This window comes from Anastrepha obliqua, chromosome 4 (assembly GCF_027943255.1).
Source record: "Anastrepha obliqua isolate idAnaObli1 chromosome 4, idAnaObli1_1.0, whole genome shotgun sequence".
In the NCBI taxonomy this organism is placed as follows: Eukaryota; Metazoa; Arthropoda; class Insecta; order Diptera; family Tephritidae; genus Anastrepha; species Anastrepha obliqua.
Genome location: NC_072895.1, coordinates 15,141,645 through 15,162,214, shown reverse-complemented (window position 1 = coordinate 15,162,214; position 20,570 = coordinate 15,141,645). Strand labels below are relative to the sequence as shown.

At 39.0% G+C, this 20,570-nt stretch overlaps 1 protein-coding gene across 2 annotated transcripts in view; it reads left to right on the top strand.

The window, feature by feature from the left end:
* LOC129244918 (aquaporin AQPAn.G) overlaps positions 1-20,276 on the top strand; it is a 70,479-nt gene extending 50,203 nt beyond the window's left edge. The window contains exons 2-7 of one of the 2 annotated variants that reach the window (XM_054882828.1): positions 4,397-4,569; positions 4,690-4,793; positions 15,778-15,921; positions 16,010-16,157; positions 19,186-19,469; positions 20,181-20,276. In XM_054882828.1, coding sequence (XP_054738803.1) covers positions 4,479-4,569; positions 4,690-4,793; positions 15,778-15,921; positions 16,010-16,157; positions 19,186-19,469; positions 20,181-20,216 — 807 coding nt within the window. In that variant the 5' untranslated portion in view covers positions 4,397-4,478 and the 3' untranslated portion in view covers positions 20,217-20,276. Of the gene's footprint in view, positions 1-4,396; positions 4,570-4,689; positions 4,794-15,777; positions 15,922-16,009; positions 16,158-19,185 lie in introns of both variants that reach the window. The other variant, XM_054882827.1, reaches the window with a different exon arrangement.
* Positions 20,277-20,570: the final 294 nt, after the last annotated feature.

Here is a 20,570-nt window from a genome sequence, read left to right as displayed (position 1 = left end):
AAGTGAGAACCAAGTTGATTGAATCTTAGTCCTGCGAGAGCTGAGCATCTAAGGAGCAGGTGCTGAGATGATTCCACCTCATTCTCCATACAGCTGACGCAAAAAGGACTGGACGTAATTCCGAGTCTCACGGCATATATATCCCGCGGATAGTGCCCCGTGAGGATGCCCACGTAATTTGAGAGATGAGATTTTGTCATCCTCCGAATATCCCTCGAACGCCTCCTATCCAAACGTGGCCAGCAGAAGGACTCCGCGACCTTACACGTTCGTGTACTTGCCCAGCGCTCGCTGAATTGATGCAAAGCCCATCTTTCCAGGAGGAGAGCGCAGGTTGTCAAGGGGATCCCGGATTTCTCCTTTCGCGGGCACACTACCTCATAGGTCCCTTGTCTGGCCAGCTCGTCGGCTTCGCAGTTTCCAGCAATGCCACTGTGACCAGGTAACCAAATTATCTTTATATCGAAGAATTCTGATGCGATCGAGAGAGAAACCAGGCTTTCCCTGACCAGTTTCGAATGCACCATAATAGAGTCTAGCGCCGTAATTGCCGCTTGGCGCTAACGGAGTAAATATGTATTTACCTTCTTAACAGTTATTCCGCAAGTAAGTAGCCAGTCAGCTGCTTCTTTAATTGTGTGTGCTCTGCTGCAGTGATCCGGTAACCTGAATTTGAGTTTGATGGGGGATCTTTGCAGAATACTCCTCCTCAACCCTACCGTCCTCAACCCTATCGTCCAACCTCGAGCCATCCGTGAAAAGGTTAACCAGGTCCTGTCCCCAAGTGTTGCCCCAGGTCCACTCCTCCCTTGATGAAATATGGGTGGAGAAAGTTCCGCTCGGTACACTGATCCGTCGGCGAGGGGATGAATGCAAAGTTTCTGAGAATGCTTGAGTGGCCATATGTGAGATTGAGCTAATAGCCCAAGCCCCTCAGTCTAATTGCGGTACGTGCAGCGGCAATTCTGCCAGCGATGTCTATAGGTACCACATTTAACATTACATTAAGCGCTAGAGTAGAAGTAGTTTGAAGCACCCCATTGATTCCAATGAGTGCCGACCTTTGAACTCTCTCTAACTTTTTAACTGAAGTCGTCCTCTCCTGTGAGTTCCACCAGACAACGATCGCTGTAAGAGCGAAAGCATTTCGAGTCCTTGATAGATAGATATGTAGATATATGAGGTATGCACTTCCACCTGATGGTCTTTTATCCCCTCTACTCATCACAGTACCTCATCCAAGCCCACTTCCCTTATTAAATTCAGGATGGAGCTGGGTTGGATTGAGCGTATGTGCCTTTTTTCTGACCGTAATTGACCAAGATGAGGGTTATGAATTTCACCACACAAAAAAAATATAATAATTAAAATAATGGTCTATCGATAAGTTCGTGCGGTTTTACAACAGATGGCGTAACTTGATTATTATTCCATCGATCCACATTTCCAAACATTCATTGGAGAGCTACTGTCGTAAGGCACAAACGTCAGTATAAGTTTTTTATTTGAAGCGTAAACAACAATATTTTTACCACACTTGAAAATGTCGAATTTCGTGCCAAATAATGTGTTTTTGCGGGGAATTCTTCTTCATTATTTTATATGAAGAAAAAAGCAGCCGAAAGTCATCGTATCTTGGTGGAAGTTTATGGTGAGCATGCTCTAGCTGAGCGAACGTGCCAGAAGTGGTTTGCACGCTTTAAAAGTGGTGATTTTGGCCGCGCCGCCAAAGTTCATGGATACCGAATTGGAGGAATTGCTCGATCAAGATCCGGCTCAAACGCAAGAAGAGGTTGCAAAAACTTTGGGAGTTGATCAATCAACCATTTCCAAACGTTTAAAAGCCATGGAAATGATCCGAAAGGTAGGCCATTGGGTGCCGTATGAATTGAAGCCAAGAGACGTTGAACGCCGTTTTATGGCATGCGAACAACTGCTTCAACGGCACAAAAGAAAGGGTTTTTTGCATCGAATTGTGACTGGCGATGAAAAGTGGGTCCATTACGACAATCCAAAACGTCGGGCAACGTATGGATACCCTGGCCATGCTTCAACATCGACGTCGGGTCAGAATATTCATGGCCTGAAGGTTATGCTGTGTATCTGGTGGGACCAGCTATGTGTTGTGTATTATGAGCTACTGAAACCGAATGAAACGATTACGGGGGATGTCTACCGACGACAATTGATGCGTTTGAGCCGAGCACTGCGAGAAAAATGGCCGCAATACGCCGATAGACACGACAAAGTTATTTTGCAACATGACAATGCTCGGCCACATGTTGCACAAGTGGTCAAAACATACTTAGAAACGCTCAAATGGGATGTCCTACCCCACCCGCCGTATAGTCCAGACCTTGCGCCATCCGATTACTATCTTTTCCGATCGATGCAACATGGCCTGGCTGACCAGCACTTCCGTAATTACGATGAAGTCAAAAAATGGATCGATTCGTGGATTGCGGCAAAACCGACCGAATTTTTCACAAAGGGAATCCGTGAATTGCCAGAAAGATGGGAAAAAGTAGTAGCAAGCGATGGACAATACTTTGAATATTAAATTTGTAACCATTTTACGTCAATAAAGTTTCAAATTTCGAAAAAAAACCGCACGAACTTAACCATAGTCCTATATAATTTTTTGACGCAGAAGCTTGGAATTCCGTACAACCCCTATTGCAGAAGCTGTGGGGATCCTGCAGAGAAAGAGACTGTTGAGCACTTTCTCTGCAAATGTCCGGCTCTGGCGGCTAGGCCCTTGAGATTCCTTAGCACGCCCTTTGGGGATGACTTGAAGAAATTCTCCAGCCTAGATCCCTTTTCTCTCCTCCACTACATCAATAGCACTGGATGAGTGTAGACGGTTTTTCTCTTTCCAAAAATTTTTCTTTACACAGGTAATAGTCCACATTATGGTATCAAAACGGCACGTAAGTGCTACTTGTACTGTACCTGGGGTACTCTTGCCATCTAACCTACCTACGTACCTAGTCAGCCACACTACAAAAAATAGAAACAAAACGGACCTCGAAGTTCAGGTAATCTTAACGCTTTTTCCTTATCGTACGATTGGGAACCGCTGGTGCATGCGGCTTATTCACCAGATTCGGCGCCTTCCCATTATCATTTGTTTGCATCGATGGGCCACGCACTTTCCGAGCAGCGCTTCAATTCTCACGAAGAAGCCAAAAAATGGCTCGATGGTTGGTTTACGGCCAAAGACGGCCAATTTTTTTGGCGCGGCATCCACAAATTGCCTGAGAGATCGGAAAAATGTGTCGCTAGCGATGGCTATTATTTTGAAGACTAAATTTGTAACAATTTTTTGTTAATAAACGTTTGAAATTGAAAAAAAAGTCTCATTTCATAGGTATACACCTGGTATTGCCTTCGGGATTTGGCAATTTTGGTATCGTAAATTTATCACGCGCCCATCTCTAATGAGCACATAGGTTCATATGTATACATATATAACTGTATATTTTAGTGTGAAGCATTTATTTACAATAAGAAATTAATATTTTTATGAGCTTACCGTGAAAACTAAAACTATTTTTTAAGTGCGACGAATGCAGGTAAATTTATAGGCGTTATTTATTTACGGTGCTAAAATGCAGCTACTGAAATGGCCAGTGAAATTTGCTACTGCAATGGAATACACTTTTCTTTTTTCTTGTCGAATGACTAAATTCATGCAAGAAGACGAAAAATGTGCGAATATTTTTGAATGCTTAAATGCGAGTATCAAACGGCAAGTGGATGCATAAATTTGTGTATGCGTTGAAGCATATGTATGAAGGCAAGTGTATACTACTGTATGCAGACAACCCACTTACCGTGCACAAAACCATAGACGACTGAGCGGGTGACAAAAATGACACGCCTGCCAATTGACGGCTGTATTTTTGCATAAAAAATCGCTCGCTTGGCGATTAACAATTTAGATACCTCGAGCCGTGCTAAACGGTTGATTGTGCGCTATGGCTACTTATATGCTTATAAGCATGCTTTTAAGTCAGTGTAGCTGCTCGTTTAAGCGGCGGCGTCGAATAGTCTCGGCTTGGCAATTAACATGACAATAAAAGTTGTGCACATAAATTTGGTGATAGACCATAACAGACTGTAGACAGTGTGTCTTAAAATTATACATAAACGAACAAGCAAATATACATACACACATGGAAATGTTGATACGACAGCCGTTAAAGTTGATTTATTTGTTTGCCATTTTTAGTAGCACAATTTGAGCTATGTAAACGATTCATTAAATCGCTGTATTGAAAATAATTATAAGCCTTAACGCTTCAATTACAAATTTATGTATGCATTTTTATTATGTATTTATTGCTTTACATATAATTTCTTTTTTTTTTTTGTTTTCTTTTTTTGATTTCAGTCAATTAAAAAAGCACTGCCGGAAGTTACTTACAAAATAGTAATTCGCGTCCAAAAATTGAAGCACAGAGAAAAGCAGGAAAATGCCGCAAAAATTTGAATACTCACTGGGCGTGCACGAGCTGAAGTCGAAAGAACATCGCCTTTGGCAGGCACTCGTCGCGGAATTTCTAGGTACTCACTCAGCCACTCAGCCATGTCGCTTATTTGCTTAATTTATTAAACTCAAATGCGTACTTTAATTATACACTAATGATGACATAAAATTTTAATAAATAAATAATATATTTTTAGGCAACTTCCTATTGAATTTCTTTGCATGCGGCGCATGTACACAGCCAGAGGATGGCACATTTAAGGCGTTGGCTTTTGGTTTGGCGGTATTCATAGCGATCACGGTAAGCATTGTTCAATAATGACGACAATCGGTCGGCAATTTGTTTATAATATTGTAAATTAAGGAGCGTATATTATGTGCGTATGTATATGAATGTATGAAAAGCAGGTGCGCACACAAGGCGGGATTTCGGTAGAAGCAACTCCAAAGTAGTAGGATTCGACAGTAGAGTTCTCCCCGCTCATTTCACACGTAACAGCCGCTAGGTAGTAGGAATCGGCAGCAGAATTCTGCCCGCTCATTTCACACGTATTCACACACTCGTCCAATCAGTCGTTGTTCAGATGGCAACGAAATAATCTCAGCTAAAGTTGCGTTGATTTGTTCGTATATCATCAACAAAATCTCAGTTTTTCCGTAGACGAACCATTGTCAGCAAATCAGCTGATTCTTTCTAAATCGCTGAGAGCCAGTTAACGGTCTGATGTTGGTTGCACCTCTGCATTCTGTACATATAAGGTTTGATTGAAAAGTAATGAGTCTTCCCGCGCGGAGCGTCTGCCAAGCGATCAACCGAATCGGCTGGTGGGTGAAAATGATCGTTGGACCTTCCCCTTTCATTAGAAACCGGTCCCAGTTCGCTGGCAACAGCGGTGCAGTCAACATCGCGCGGCGCGTGGAAGCTGTGTTAAAAGTGTGTTAGGATTTTGCAGTGGCGAAAATGCAGCGATAGCTGGAGCAACGTTACTCGATCAAATTTTGCGTAAATTTAAACAGTTTGTACCTCCAGGAAGCACTGTCAACGCGGCATTTTACAAAGAAGTGCTCCTTCGGCTGAGAAACCACGTCGCCCGGGTTCGGCCCGGCCTCGTCAACAATTGGATCCCTCATCACGGCAATGAGCCGGCGCACACCGCCTTCCTCTGCACCTCTGCATTGGCCAAGACGGGGGTTTCGGTGCTTCCCCACCCTCCCTACAGCCCTGACCTGTCCCCTCCGGACTTCTTGTTCCCGCGCCTGAAAAGAAAGCTGAAGGGGAGGCGTTTCGACTCCATCGAGGCGATCCAAAAAACTGTGACAGCCGAATTGAACGCGACTCCGGCGGATGAGTTTAAAAAGCGTTTCCTGCAGTGGAAGGACCGCTACCAGCGGTGTATTGACGCTCAAGGATCCTATTTTGAAGAATATTAGTTGTATAAGCCAAAAGGTTTAATAAAACTGCTTAAAAAAAATACGGCTCATTACTTTTCAATCAAACCCTGTAGTGTTTCCGCTACCTACAATCCCATTTATTTTCTTCTTTTTTTTTTGTGGAGGAGGGGAAGCATCAAAAGCCTATGGCCGAAGCCATGGTGTGGGACCTTAACTCGGCTAAATTCCCTCTCATGTCCTACGGTATGTCCTCCTACAACTTCACCATTAAGTAGTACGTCAGAATATTATTACTAAATCGCCTGTTATTTTCATTCTGTTCTATACATTGTGTTAAGGAGCTCTTTCTAGGGACCTACGTGCTTTTTCCGCGCATTGAAGGTTCTTCATGATATTTGCGTCCACTTTCTTCGTTTTCGCACATATGTGGGATAAGATTTGTCTCACTTATTTTTTCACCAAACGCTCTCTCAAGCACATTTTGGTCTTTAATGAACCGCGGGCATTGGGAGAAGATATACCTCGCCGTTTCTTGTTCTTCGGGGCACTGCAAGTAGAACGGGTCGTTCTCAAGATGGAACCCCTGTGTAGGTATGCTTTGAAGCAACCGTGTCCAGTAAGCAACTATGTGATACAAAAATCAATTTCTCCATGTTTTTGCTCACTACCTACCTTTCTCGGATTATTCCCACCGTGTCTGCCGTTCTTTAATTGTTCGCAGCCTTTCTTCTTTTTTAGCCACGCTCGACAGTTTCTGCCCAATGGTGTTATGTAACCTATACATCTCAACCGCGAGAAGGTCAATAGGAACCATTCCCGTTATCACATGGATTGCGTCATCCTACTCCCTCTGTGTAAAGACCTCTTCACGAGGCGGATTAGCTCATAGGCTGTTAATCATTGTTGGCATCTACGAAGCTCTGCGCATCTTAGGTCATTACAATCCCTCACAAAGCAGTCGACAACCTCCAAGATAGCGACGAAATGTCGCACATCATTAACGACATGGCTAAGTCATTTCACCTAAAAGTATCATGGATTCCTGGCCATTATGAAATCGAGGGTAACTGCAGAGCCGATGAACTAGTGAGCTTCGCCACGATGAGTACACAGACCATGGGTAACCCTCAATAGAGGCGGTTGAGTCAGTGCACTATTCCAAGTAGGTAGGCGCGGGTACACCCCAAACGGATCAGGGGTTACAATTTGTCCGAGCTTTTTATGCCCAATTCATCAAACCAGGTCGGTGCGACGAACAAAAGAACCGACTTATATTTGATTTTTTTGTATTTGGAAATAGCTTCCTTAATAGTTTGGTTATGCTCAAATTTTGCCACAATTGAGGGATGTGACCAACCTTTGCAACGGAGAGGTGGCACATCGCCCACGACATGATGGATGATGTCGATATCATCGGCAAACGCCAACAACTGTATGCTCTTATCAAAAATTGTGCCTGAGTGATTAAGTTATGGGGTTCGCACTATCTTTTCCAGCATCGGGTTAAAGAAGTCACATGACAACGAGTCACCCTGTCTGAAACCTCGTTTGGTATTAAACGGCTCGGGGAGGTCCTTCCCAATTCTGACGGCGCTGCTGGTATTGAGCAACGTCAATTTTTCATAGGCGTGGTATCAAAGTTTTGCGGGGATACCAAATTCAGACATTGAGTCATATAGGCAACTTCTTTCCGTACTATCGACTGCAGCTTTAAAATCGATAAAAGGGTCGTGTGTATCGATTCTTTTTTCACGGATCTTTTCCAAGACTTGTCGTATTGTGAACACTTAGTCGATGGTGGACTTTCCAGGTCTAAAGCCACACTGATAAAGTCCAATCAGTTGGTTGACGGTGGGCTTCAACCTTTCGCACCGCTCGCTAGACCCTTTAGGGCGATATTAAGAAGACTAATCCCGCGGTAATTGGCACAAATTGCAGGATCGCTCTTCTTATGGATTGGGCAGAGCACACTTAAATTCCAATCGGCAGGCATGCTTTCATCCGACCATAGTTTGCATAGAAGCTGATGCATGCACCTTATCAGCTCCTCGCCGCCATGTTTGAATAGCTCAGCCGGCAGTCCGTAGGCGCCCGCGGCTTTGGAAAGATCAGGTGGAGAAGGACTTGGCTTCACTTGGTGTTCCAATTGGCGCCGGTTAGCATGAGAAAGAAACGACTGGCGCGCTTCGTTAAACTTGGCCAAAATCACATAAGCGATTATCGCCCCAATTAAGTAGAAGAACTAAGTAGCTTAAACCACTTGGATCTTTTTAACAAGGTAACTAGTCCCTCCAGTGGGACATTTTGCAAATTTCCCAGGTCTTCAAGGAAATAATCGCCCAGATATTTTGAAGGGATTCTTTGAAGTGCTGGCCATTCACAGAGGAAGTGTGATTCCGACTCAATTTCTTCTTCACCCCGATGGTGGCTTGGTGTGATATATTATTTTGTATTGAAACTAAAGATCTAACGAAATTAGTGCTAATCGTCGTAAACTTGGAAAAAAAAATTGTTAAATTTCACAATATTGAGAAAATGTATTTTTAGCATTTTTTTCATATTAACTTCGTATTAATTAAACAAAACTTTTCCTTTGCATATTTTAGATCCTCGAAATTAACTTTTTTTTAGAATTTCATGTACATAGAATCCGGATATGCTGGGAAAACTGTAGGAACCGGAATTGTTCTGTACAAACTAACACGCCAAACACCGAACGAAAACCCGCTGAAATTTGTTTCTAGCTGCGCGTCTGTCAAAGACTCATGCTGATTTTATTAGTTTCGACATTTTTTATTTTTTAACTTAATTTTTTATTTTATTTTTATTTTTAAAAGCTTACATGATAATAAAATTATAAGTAAACTCAAGCAAACGCAGCGCCAGAGCAGAGGCTTTCGACTGGTTTTTTAATTTACTTTCTTTTTTTTATTTTTTTTTTTGTTCTACGAATAGCCATAAAAATTTTACAAAAATAAAAACGCAATCGCCGTATAATTTTGGCTTAATAGAATTTTTTGATGCCATTCACTGACATATCCTTAAATGGCTTACGAGCTACAAGTATGCCCATAAGCAGGCGTACTCGTACATCTATGGTTGGCGGCTATTTGTGTGTGTACATACATTCATTTTTGATACGAGTTGATAAATAAGTACACTCCATTGAATGCTTGTTTTCCTTGTTCCAAATTCTGTTTACGAATACAAAGTAGAATATATAATTCATTTAAATTTTAACTGCCATATAACGAGCAGCGATACGCCTTTCTGTGTACTTGCTATGTAATGTATGTATGTTTACTTACGATGTATGTAGCACATCTGACTAAATACGTGTATGCCCAAAGGCGTATAAAACTGCTTGCCAGCCATTAAGTACACAAAATGCATACGACTTTTAAGATGAGGCTACTCTGTTAGCGAAGGCTTAGACATAATTTTACATAGCTAAGGCCAATCTAGCATTCCAGCTTCACGTGTTTCTGGTGAGCTTGAACTCCAATTAACTTAGAAAACATAGGCGAGCTATTTCCCTTCAATAATGTCTGACTAGAAATCCAAGAAGAATCTTTCTTGTGAAATGAGGTTCTCGACGAATCTCAAGCAATCAAAAGTTTCTCGTCATGGCCTAAATTAGCTTTGAAATTAGGTTTGTACATATAGAGAGTTTGACATACCGATCAAGGATGCTAGATTACCAGGTTGGTTGGTTGGTTGGTTAGAGTTCTGATTTATCCAGAATCCAACGTGCGCTTCCGCACCATGTTATTGCCACATCCTCGTTACCAACTTCTTTACCTGTTATTTTTAGCATAACTATATCCAGTATGTGCGGTTTAAGAACCTTATTCGTCGTCAACAGCCTGTCCAAGCTAGCAAGTTGTTTGAGACTCTCGAACAATGGTTTGCCCAGGGTTGACATTCTCTCCTTTCATAAGGTAGAGAATTCACAGAGGAAATGGAAGATTGTTTCCTTTTTCTCCGGTTGATTACAACTATGACAATAGGTGTTGTGAGGGATGCCCATTTTGGCGGCTTGTTCTCGCACAGACCAAAAGCCTGTTATGACTGCCGTTAGTCTACAGGCGTCCCGTCGTGTCCTGTTTATCAATGTCGACGATTGCTTGAAGTTGTAGATGGGCCATAACGTCCTGCTGAAAGTATTTTAGGGAAATTGCATTCTTGACTGCACCTAATGATGTGAATACCGGTACTGCAAGAACGCTACTCATGGCAGATCCCCCTCTTGCCAGTTCATCGGCTTTTTCGTTACCTTCTATGTTCCGGTGTCCCGGGACTTAAATTAAGGTAACTTCATGGCTTTCACTCAAGGTGGTGAGGCTATTCCTACTTTGCTCCACCACTTTAGAAGTTGTTATAGTCGCGTCCAGCGCCTGGATTGCGGCTTGGCTATCCGAAAGAATATCGATATTGCCCTTAAAAGAGAAATCTGCGATTAATAACCTACAGGCTTCCCCAATGGCTAGTACTTCCGCTTGGAAGACGCTGCTGGTATTAGGGAGACGCACAGATTTTTCAATTCCAAGTCTATGAGAATATATACCAGCTCCAACACCACAGTCCATTTTACTGCCATCTGTATAGACTGTGGTATCGAAGTTGTTTAGAGAGAATCCCTTGTTCCATTCTTTTTTACATGGAAAGAGTGTGGCAAAATTCCTATTGAACGTTGCCATCGGGACGATGTAGTCAGTCCTCACCGAGGTGTACTGGGTTTGTCGCAATAATAGACTAGCGTGATCATACGTTTTTTCTTTCCATCGACTCGCTTCATTTAACCTAAATGCACTCATGATTGCCGTCTTCTTTATATGTAGGTCTATTGGAATAACGTGTATCAGTGCATTGAGAGCCTCTCTAGGATATGATCTGATTGCACCGACCGTTATTGCACAGGCTGATCTTTGTATTCTGGCGAGTAATTTGGAATTGTACTCTCTCCCTAGAGCTTTCCACCAAACTACGGAGCCATACGTTAAAATTGGTCGTATAACCGCCTTATACAGCCATAATGTATGCTTAGGTAGAAGACCCCATCTTCTTCCAAGCATACGTTTACAGGCATATAAAGCAATTTCTGCTTTCCTTACCCGTTCTTTGACGTTTAACTTCCAGCTAAGTTTGGAGTCTAGAATTACCCCTAAGTACTTTGCACTGGGTGAAAGTGAGAGGGTTTGTCCGTTAATGCTTAGTAGAGTAAAAATTGGTACCTTATATCTGGTGGTAAAAAGCATAAGTTCTGTTTTTTGCGGGTTTAAACTTAGGTCACATCCTGTGGCCCAAGAGTTAAGCTCGCCTAAAGCCCTTTGGATGATCCCACTGATCGTATTGGGACACAGTCCTGACATCATTAGCACCACATGATCAGCGTACGCCACCCCTTTTACCCCATCTCTATTAAGTTTTATTAAGATTTTGCTGATCACACATAGCCAAAGAAGTGGAGATAATACTCCCCCCTGTGGAATCTATCAAAAGTTTTTAACAGGAAAGACGAAAGTCTTATTGGCCTGAAGTCCTTCGCTGATTCATGTCCCCTCCTACCTACTTTTGATATGAAGACGACCTTGACTAGTTTCCAACTGTCCAGGTTTGAACATTCAAAGCAAAATTGTGAGAGTATCTCCGGCTGTCATATCACCGGGGATACGGCGACAGAATTTTGGCCTTAGAGCTGTAAGCCAGAGAACGTCTACGGAGAGGCACGCGCGATGCCAGTATAAATATTCTCTCTGACAGTCAAGCAGCTCTAAAATCGCTGGATAACTTCATTTTTTAATCAAGGTTGGTCTGGGAATATTTTGAAATCCTAGCATCAAGAAACCCAGGAATGACACGACACAGACTAAATTACCTGGGAAATGGGGCTATAGATCCAAACCTCCTGTTAGAAATTAAGCCTACAGCAGTTTTAGGAATTATTAACAGCCTAAAACTGTTCGAATAGGCTACAAGGCTGCACAATAGATCTCTTCAGGTCGCAGTGCACAAACAGCCAATCAATAATAATAATAATAAAATACATATAAAAAAAAAAGATTCTGTGCGTTGGAAATCTGTATTTTGAACTTTATTCTATTTTATTGAACTCCATTGTTTTCCTGTTTGTGTACTACATCTGTCCAGTTCGCAAGTGTAAAAGTTATACGCCTTCCGATGGGGTGATAAGTTTTGCTTCATTTTGTATTAGTGGGTGGTGTGGGTTTATCGCTTTAATAATTATTTTATTGCCTAATAAATTTTGGTTCATTTCGCTAATATGTGCCAAACACCTACACTGTCTATTTCAGGCGAAATAAATAATAATTTCTAGAAATTCTACATGAAGTGGTTATTTACATAGGTAAAACCATACGAAGGTTGAAAGCCACAACGGAGAAAAATAGTATAATTTATAGTGTATGTGCATGGATGTAATAAATAAAATATGTAAAAAACTTCATGTAATAATAAATCAAATTAAAAAAATAGCCGATGTAAGAAAATAGGTAGTCTGCACACGTGATAAATTTAGAATTATTGGATTTTAAATTGAAACAAACCAACGAAAGCTCACATTGATTGGACAATTTTCATTATTTTTTTGTAGAACCATTCTTGACTCTTATTTTTTAGAGATAATCCCTTTCAAATGTTGGCCACACATGCGTCGTAATTCGGTCATCCGTAAACATCAATTTTGAAAGACTCGCTGGAGGACTTCGGTTGGTCGGTCGGTATCTCGTGAAGATCGTTAGTAATGTTGGCTTCCAATGCCTCAATCGAAGCTGGTGTATCCAAAAAGCATTTAAGCTTTACATATACTCAAGTCAAAAGATGTGATATCACTCGACCTTGGTGGTCAATCCACTGGTTCGAGACGAGAGATAAATTTCTCACCGACACGACGACGCAGTAAATCCATTGTTTCACGGGCTGTATTGCAAGTAGCGCCGTCTTGTTGGATTGTTGGAACCAAATGTTGTGCAGATCAGGGGCTTCAATTTCCGGTATCAAAAATTTATTTATTATGGCGCGATAGCGTTCCCCATGCACTGTTACATGGGAGCCCGCTTCCTCTTTGAAGAAATATTCGCCGACGATTGTTGTTGACGACGGTTGTTTTCAATGACTTCGGGTTGCTCTTCTTCCCCAAATACGGCAATTTTGCTTATTGACGTAGCCATTAAGCCAAAAATGGGCCTCATCGTTGAACACCATAAGTTGGCCTGAGCGCGCGACGAACACTTTTCACAGAGCGTCGATTTTCGTAATACATACGATTTGTAAACGTTGTTGAGGCGTAAGTCTTTCCATGATGAAAAATGAATGAATATTGAAAAAAATTATGTATTTAGTTTGACAGTAGTCACGCGTGATCTGTCACAAAACCCTATTAGAAAAAGTATCTGCAATCTGATATACAACGGGAAGTGCAAAATAAACAAGTCTGAGCGAAAATGGAAATGTCAAGAGCTTTGTTTAGATAACTTCGAGTTTATTTATGCAAAATAGTCCCCTCTGGCCTCAATACACTGTTTTGCGCGATCTAAAAGCTTTTCGAAAGATTGATTCAGGTCAATCCTTTCAGGATGTCGGTACAAGTCTTTGGAGCCTCTACGACGCAAAACCTTTCACTTTCAAGGCCAAATACAACTTTTCGAACAGGTAGAAGTCACAGGGAGCCATATCAGGTGAATACGGTGAGTGATTGGTGGTTAAAATGTGATTTCTAGTCAAAAAATCAGCCTCAAGAGTGGATCGATGAGATGGTGCATTATCATGCAATAAGCGCCAGTTCCCTCCTTCGCGGTATTCAATGCGAATTCGTCAAGTGCGATGCAACAAACGCTTCAAAACGCCTAGATAGAAAATGGCAGTCACGGTTTGGTCCGTTGGCACGAACTCCTTGTGGACAATTACTTTAAATTGTAAAAGCAAATGAGCATCGACTTGATTTTTGACTTCTCCAAACTCGATCTTTTGGGTGGTGGCTCGTCTGGGGCCTTCCATTCGGCAATTTCAACGATGATTTCGGTTTATTTTTGATAAATTTAAGAACGATTTCGTAAAGTTTTCGGTGTCTAGTGATTTTGAGCGGCCCGTATGTTCGTTACCATGTATGTCCTCACAACCATCTCTGAAACGTGTAACCCACTCATGAACTCTGGCACAAGATCGACAATCATCGCCATATACTTTTTTCATCAATTAAAATGTTTCGGTAAACGTTTTACTGATTTTAAAACAAAATTTGATATTAGCTCTAAGTGCGAAACTCATTATTGTACCGATGACACAAACTTACTGAGACTTTGGACGCAAAAACTACGCCGAATGTCACCAAGCTTTCACTGGAAGTCAGCTGTGGAGGATGCCCCGCGCGATGGTCGTCCTGAAGTCTTTAAATCCGACGTCTTGCTCGAAATCGTGGAAGCTGAGTCAAATTTTATAGTCGATATGATAGCTCAGGCGTTAAATTCATCGCATGGAACAGTTCACAGGCACCTGATTCAGTTGGGAAAGGTTTCAAAGCTGGGAAAATGGGTACCGCATAGACTTTCGGTCTCCAACCTTCAGCAGAGAGTGAATTGTAATGTGTGTTCTCAGCTCCTGCAACGGCTTGAAAATGAAAGTTTTTTGAACCGTATCGTTACTGGTGATGAAAAATGGGTCCTTTACAATAATCCTGTTCGCAAACGCCAATGGTTAGATAAAGATGAAACACCAGAACCGACCCCTAGAGATGGCCTTCACCCCAAGAAGGGAAACCTGTCTATTTGGTGGGATATGGCCGGTATTGTTTATGAAGAACTTCTGGAACCAAACCAGACGATAACTGCTGATTATTATTCCCATCAGCTATCAAACCTGAATGAGGCACTTAACAAAAATCGACTGTCTTTAGTGAATAGACGCAAAGTTTTGTTTCACCACGACAGCGCAAGACCTCATGCCGCAAGGCAAGCATTAGGCAAGCTGAACGACCTCGGATGGGAGCTAATGCCGCATCCAACATACTCTCCGGATACTGCACCTTGTGATTATCACCTTTTCCTTGGACTTCAATCCACGAACTACTCCTCAAAAGGAGCTACAAAAAGGGATGTCGAAGCGTATTTTGACTCCAAGGACAAACAATTTTTTACGCAGGGAATTAAAAATTTGCCTAAACGTTGCGAAGACATTGCAAATAATGAAGGAATATATATTTTTGATTAACAAATACTTTAAACAACTTTTTTATTAATTTTGAAACCACCTTTAAAAACACACGAACTTATGGACTCAACTGATAATTCCGTTTGCTGCTCAGTTAATGGCGGCACTGCTATTGTGAGGAACTCAACTGTAATTAATGTTCGACTTTGCTTTAGCGCCACTGTAAGTAAGCAAGCAAACATTTGTTTGTTTGAAACACTTATTTAGATAGCCGAAAATTTGCTTTCTCAAATGGTTTTTACTATAAAAGTGGCGCCGTGAAAATTATTCAAAATAATAAAAACCGCGAAACTCAGTGGCGGCATCATTTGAAAATGTCATTGGACAGAGATGAAAGCAAGTGCACTGGCAGTGCGAAATAAGCTAACATTGAACATCAAATGCATGTAAATATGTACATATGTATGTATTTATATACGTGTATGTTTGTGCATTACAGTGCAACAAATGTATTTTTATTTATTTGCTACTTGAAAGTGAAAACGTGTCGAATTGTGAAAATGTTTGTGTGTATGTCATGTAATAACTTAATTTTACTTGTCTTTGGCAAATACAAATATACACGCACATATTTGTACAGATTACACTTAAATTTTCTACTGCATATATAAAACTGCTATAAATATTTACTAATTTACAAAAATTCTCTACATTTTCAAACATTTTAGGTTATCGGCAACATTAGCGGTGGTCACGTAAATCCCGCCGTCACAATTGGCTTATTGGTGGCGGGACGTGTGTCTGTTCTGCGTGCCGTATTTTACATAATATTCCAATGTTTGGGTTCCATTGCCGGCACAGCCGCCATTCGTGTGAGTATAAAATGATCTTAATTTTTTTTTCTAAGTAAATAATTTTTAATAATTTTTTTTTTTTTAATTGAATTTTCCTAACTTTCAGACACTCATCGATGAGCTTTACTACAATGGCTTAGGTCACACACATCTTGCGCCCAACATTACCGAACTGCAGGGTCTCGGTATAGAATTCTTTTTAGGTCTAGTCTTGGTGCTAACTGTTTTTGGCGCTTGTGATGCAAATAAACCAGGTGAGATTTAAGGAATTTCATATATTTATATATATACACATATATATATAATTGACGCGTACACTCTTTTTGGGTGTTTGGCCGAGATCCTACTCCTATTTGTGGTGTGCGTCTTGATGTTATTCCACAAATAGAGGGGCCTACAGTTTTAAGCCAAGTCCGAATGGCGGATATTTTTTATGAGAAGCTTTTTCATAGCAGAGATACTCTCGGTGGTTTGCCATTGCCTGCCGAGGGGCGACCGCTTTTAGAAAAATGTTTTTCTTAATTTTGGTGTTTCACCGAGATTTGAACCAATTATCATTACCACTTTCAAATATACATACATATGAACTATACTTATTACTTAGCTGGCAAGCACAACCGGTGATCGGCCTTGGCCGCTTGGCAAAATGTTGCGCCAATCGCCTCTGCATTGTACGCATTGACGCCAGTCAGAAACACCAATGGCGGTCAGATCATCGTCGACTTGGTCTTTCCAACGTAAATGAGGACGTCCTTTTTTGTGAGTTCCACCAGTATATTTCGAAAAGAGCACCTTCATTGCTGGGGCGTTGTTGTCCAATTTGAATACGTTTCACTACGTCGATGTCGGCGTACAGCTCGTACTGCACGTGGTTCCATCTTATGCGGTACGCATCATTCACATAAATTGGACTAAAGATCTTGCGAAGAATTTTTCTCTCGAAAGCTACTAAAAACCGCCCATCGGTGTTCGTCAATGTCCACGACTCAGCGCCATACAGTAAGACCGGGAGGATGAGTGATTGCGAGAGCGTTTTTTTATTTCGTATTTCTGCTTTTCAATTGCCTACCGAGCCCAAAGTTGCACCCGTTGGCAAGACTTATTCTTCACTGGATCTCTCAGCTGACGTTGTTGTTGGTATTAATGTTGGATCCTAAGTAGGCAAAGTCATATTGGTGCAATACAGAATAAAAAAACAAATAAAAATGTTAAAATTTTTCAGCATAATTGCGACTATGCGACTTAAAATCTCGTTTTCGTACAGTGAATACGGAATTTTTTGAAATTAAGTTGGGCATTTTTGAATTAGAAAGGAAAATTTCTGACTTTGTAATGAAAATTTCTGAAATTGTAAATAAGAAAGCAAAATTTCTAAATTAAAAATGGAAATTTCTGAATTTGTAATGAAAATTTCTGAATTAAAAATGAAAATTTTTGAATTAGAAATCAAAATTTCTTAATTTCTAATGAAAATTTCTGAATTTGTGATGAAAATTTCTGAATTTGTAAGTGAAATTTCTGGATTAAAAAGGAAAATTTCTGAATTTCTAATGGAAATTTCTGAATTAGAAATGAAAAATTCTGAATTTCTAATGGAAATTTCTGAATTAGAAATGAAAATTTTTGAATTAGAAATGAATATTTCTGAATTTGTAATGGAAATTGGAATAGAAATGGAAATTTCTGAATTTGTAATGAAAATTTCTGAATTTGTAATGAAAATTTCTGAATTAAAAATGAAGATTTTTGAATCAGAAATCAAAATTTCTGAATTTCTAATGAAAATTTCTGAATTTGTAATGAAAATTTCTGAATTAGAAATGGAAATTTCTGAATTAAAAATCAAAATTTCTGAATTTGTAACAGAAATTTCTGAAATTGTAATGGAAATTTCTGAGTTAAAAATTAAAATTTCTGAATTTCTAATGAAAATTTCTGAATTAGAAATGAAAATTTTTGAATTATAAATGAAAATTTCTGAATTTTTAATGGAAATTTCTGAATTGGAAATGCAAATTTTTGAATTTGTAATGGAATTTTTTTAATTAAAAATGAAAATTTCTGAATTAAAAATCAACATTTCTGAATTTGTAATAGAAATTTCTGAATTAATATAGAAATGAAAATTTCTGAATTAAAAATCAAAATTTCTAAATTAGAAATGAAAATTTTTGTCTTTGTAATGGAATTTTTTGAATTAAAAATGAAAATTTCTAAATTAGAAATGATAATTTTTGTATTAGAAATCAAAATTTCTGAATTTCTAATGAAAATTTCTGAATTAGAAATGAAAATTTTTGTCTCTGTAATGGAATTTTTTGAATTAAAAATAAAAATTTCTGAATAAGAAATGAAAATTTTTGAATTATAAATGAAAATTTCAGAATTTGTAATGGAAATTTTTGAATTAGAAATCAAAATTTCTGAATTTCTAATGAAAATTTCTGAATTTGTAATGAAAATTTCTGAATTAGAAATGAAAATTTCTGAATTAGAAATGAAAATTTTTGAATTATAAATGAAAATTTCTGAATTTGTAAATTAGAAATGAAAATTTCTGAATTTGCAATGAAAATTTCTAAATTTGTAATGAAAATTTCTGTGAATTGGATATGAGAATTTTTTTATTTGTAATGGAATTTTTTTAATTAAAATTTCTAAATTAGAAAGGAAAATTTCTGAATTTTAGAAATGAAATGAAAATTTTTGAATTAGAAATGAAAATTTTTGAATTAGAAATGAAAATGTCTGAATTTGTAAATTAGAAATGAAAATTTCTGAATTTGCAATGAAAATTTCTAAATTTGTAATGAAAATTTCTGAATTAGAAATGAAAATTTTTGTCTCTGTAATGGAATTTTTTGAATTAAAAATAAAAATTTCTGAATACGAAATGAAAATTTTTGAATTATAAATGAAAATTTCAGAATTTGTAATGAAAATTTTTGAATTAGAAATCAAAATTTCTGAGTTTCTAATGAAAATTTTTGAATTTGTAATGAAAATTTCTGAATTTAAATAGTAACTATTTTACATTGAATTTCAACTTTATGAGGTGGTAATTCTGAATACTTTTAGATGCAAATTCTGAATATGAATTGCAACTCTCTGAACTCAAACTGAAAAAGGTGTAGTTTTTTAACTATTCTTACCAAATCTATGCAGCATTTCGCTTAACTTCATCCCTTACGAGTATAAAGCGCGCTAACCAATTCTCGGTTTACTTTTTATAAAATTTTATTTCTATGAAATTTCAATAACTTTCTCACTTACATTTTCCAGACTCCCGTTTCACCGCGCCACTCGCTATTGGCCTGTCAGTCACACTGGGTCACTTGGGCACCATTCGTTACACTGGCGCCAGCATGAATCCGGCACGCACACTGGGCACTGCTTTTGCTGTCGACAATTGGGATGCACACTGGGTATTCTGGGCTGGTCCCATTTTGGGTGGCATCGCGGCTGCGCTCATCTACACACAAGTGCTGGAGAAGCCGCTCGTGCACACCTCCGTTAAGGTGATTGAGGTGTCCGAGAAATATCGGACACACGCCGATGAGCGTGAGGTGAGCTCTGTTAAAGCCTGGAAAAACTCAGATTTCTACTAAACAGAAAAAACCAAAAACAAAACGAAAAACAAATCAAAAACTAAAAAAAAGAAAACAAAAAACAAAAAACAAAAAAAAAACAGAAATCAAAAAACAAAAACAAAAAACTTAAAACTTAAAACGAAAACAAATGCAAAGCGAATGAATTCCGAGTGTTTGATTGCGCAAATCGAAAGTGTAAAGTTGAGTAGAGGAAATTTTGTAATACCTAACTCGAATTTAGTGCAGTTGCACAGTGCATATTGGATGTTGATATGTATGTGTGCGTGTTGTAATGCAACAAATTTGAAATGGCGATCTGAGCAATCGAGCGCTGGAATTCTGTAAAAATTAAAAAAAATTAAAAATGCCAAAAAAACAAAAAAATGCAAAAAAAGCCAAATTTCTATATATGAAAACGCACTCGCTGATGCTCTTGCACCCGCACCAAAACTCAATGCTATACATACTCATACAACATACTTAAATACAATTACAACAATAACAAAAAAGATCGTTTAATACCACCTTAAATACATACACATTTGTAAATATGTACACGCACACATACACACCCACACACCACCTGCTTATTGCCTGCTTATCCCATTTGCTTAATTCTCTAATCTTATTTATTTATATCATAGATTTTTGTCTATTAAAACGTGTCTCACCTTTCTTAAAATACAGATGAGAAAACTGGATAGCGCACGTGATTACGCTTAAATACAAATACAAAACAAATTTAAAGTTTAATAAAGTAAAAAAAAAACTAAAAAAAAAAAATTAATTGGATCTGAACTGCGTCCCAGTACTCGTGTTTATAGTTTATGTGTGTTCACAAAAAACAAAAAAAAAATATTACAAAGAAAAAACCACTAAATTAAGGAAAAATGGAAAACTGCGCTTGTTGCAACATTGCACGCCAGCTATAGCAACAAATCAATACTCGTATCAACGAAAAATGGCTGCCTGCAAGTAAAGCAACGAAACGTTGCTGCGATCACCAAAGTTAACAACACCAACAACAACAACAACAAGTAGCAAAGAGGAGTCCATCGGAAGAATGTGAAATGCATT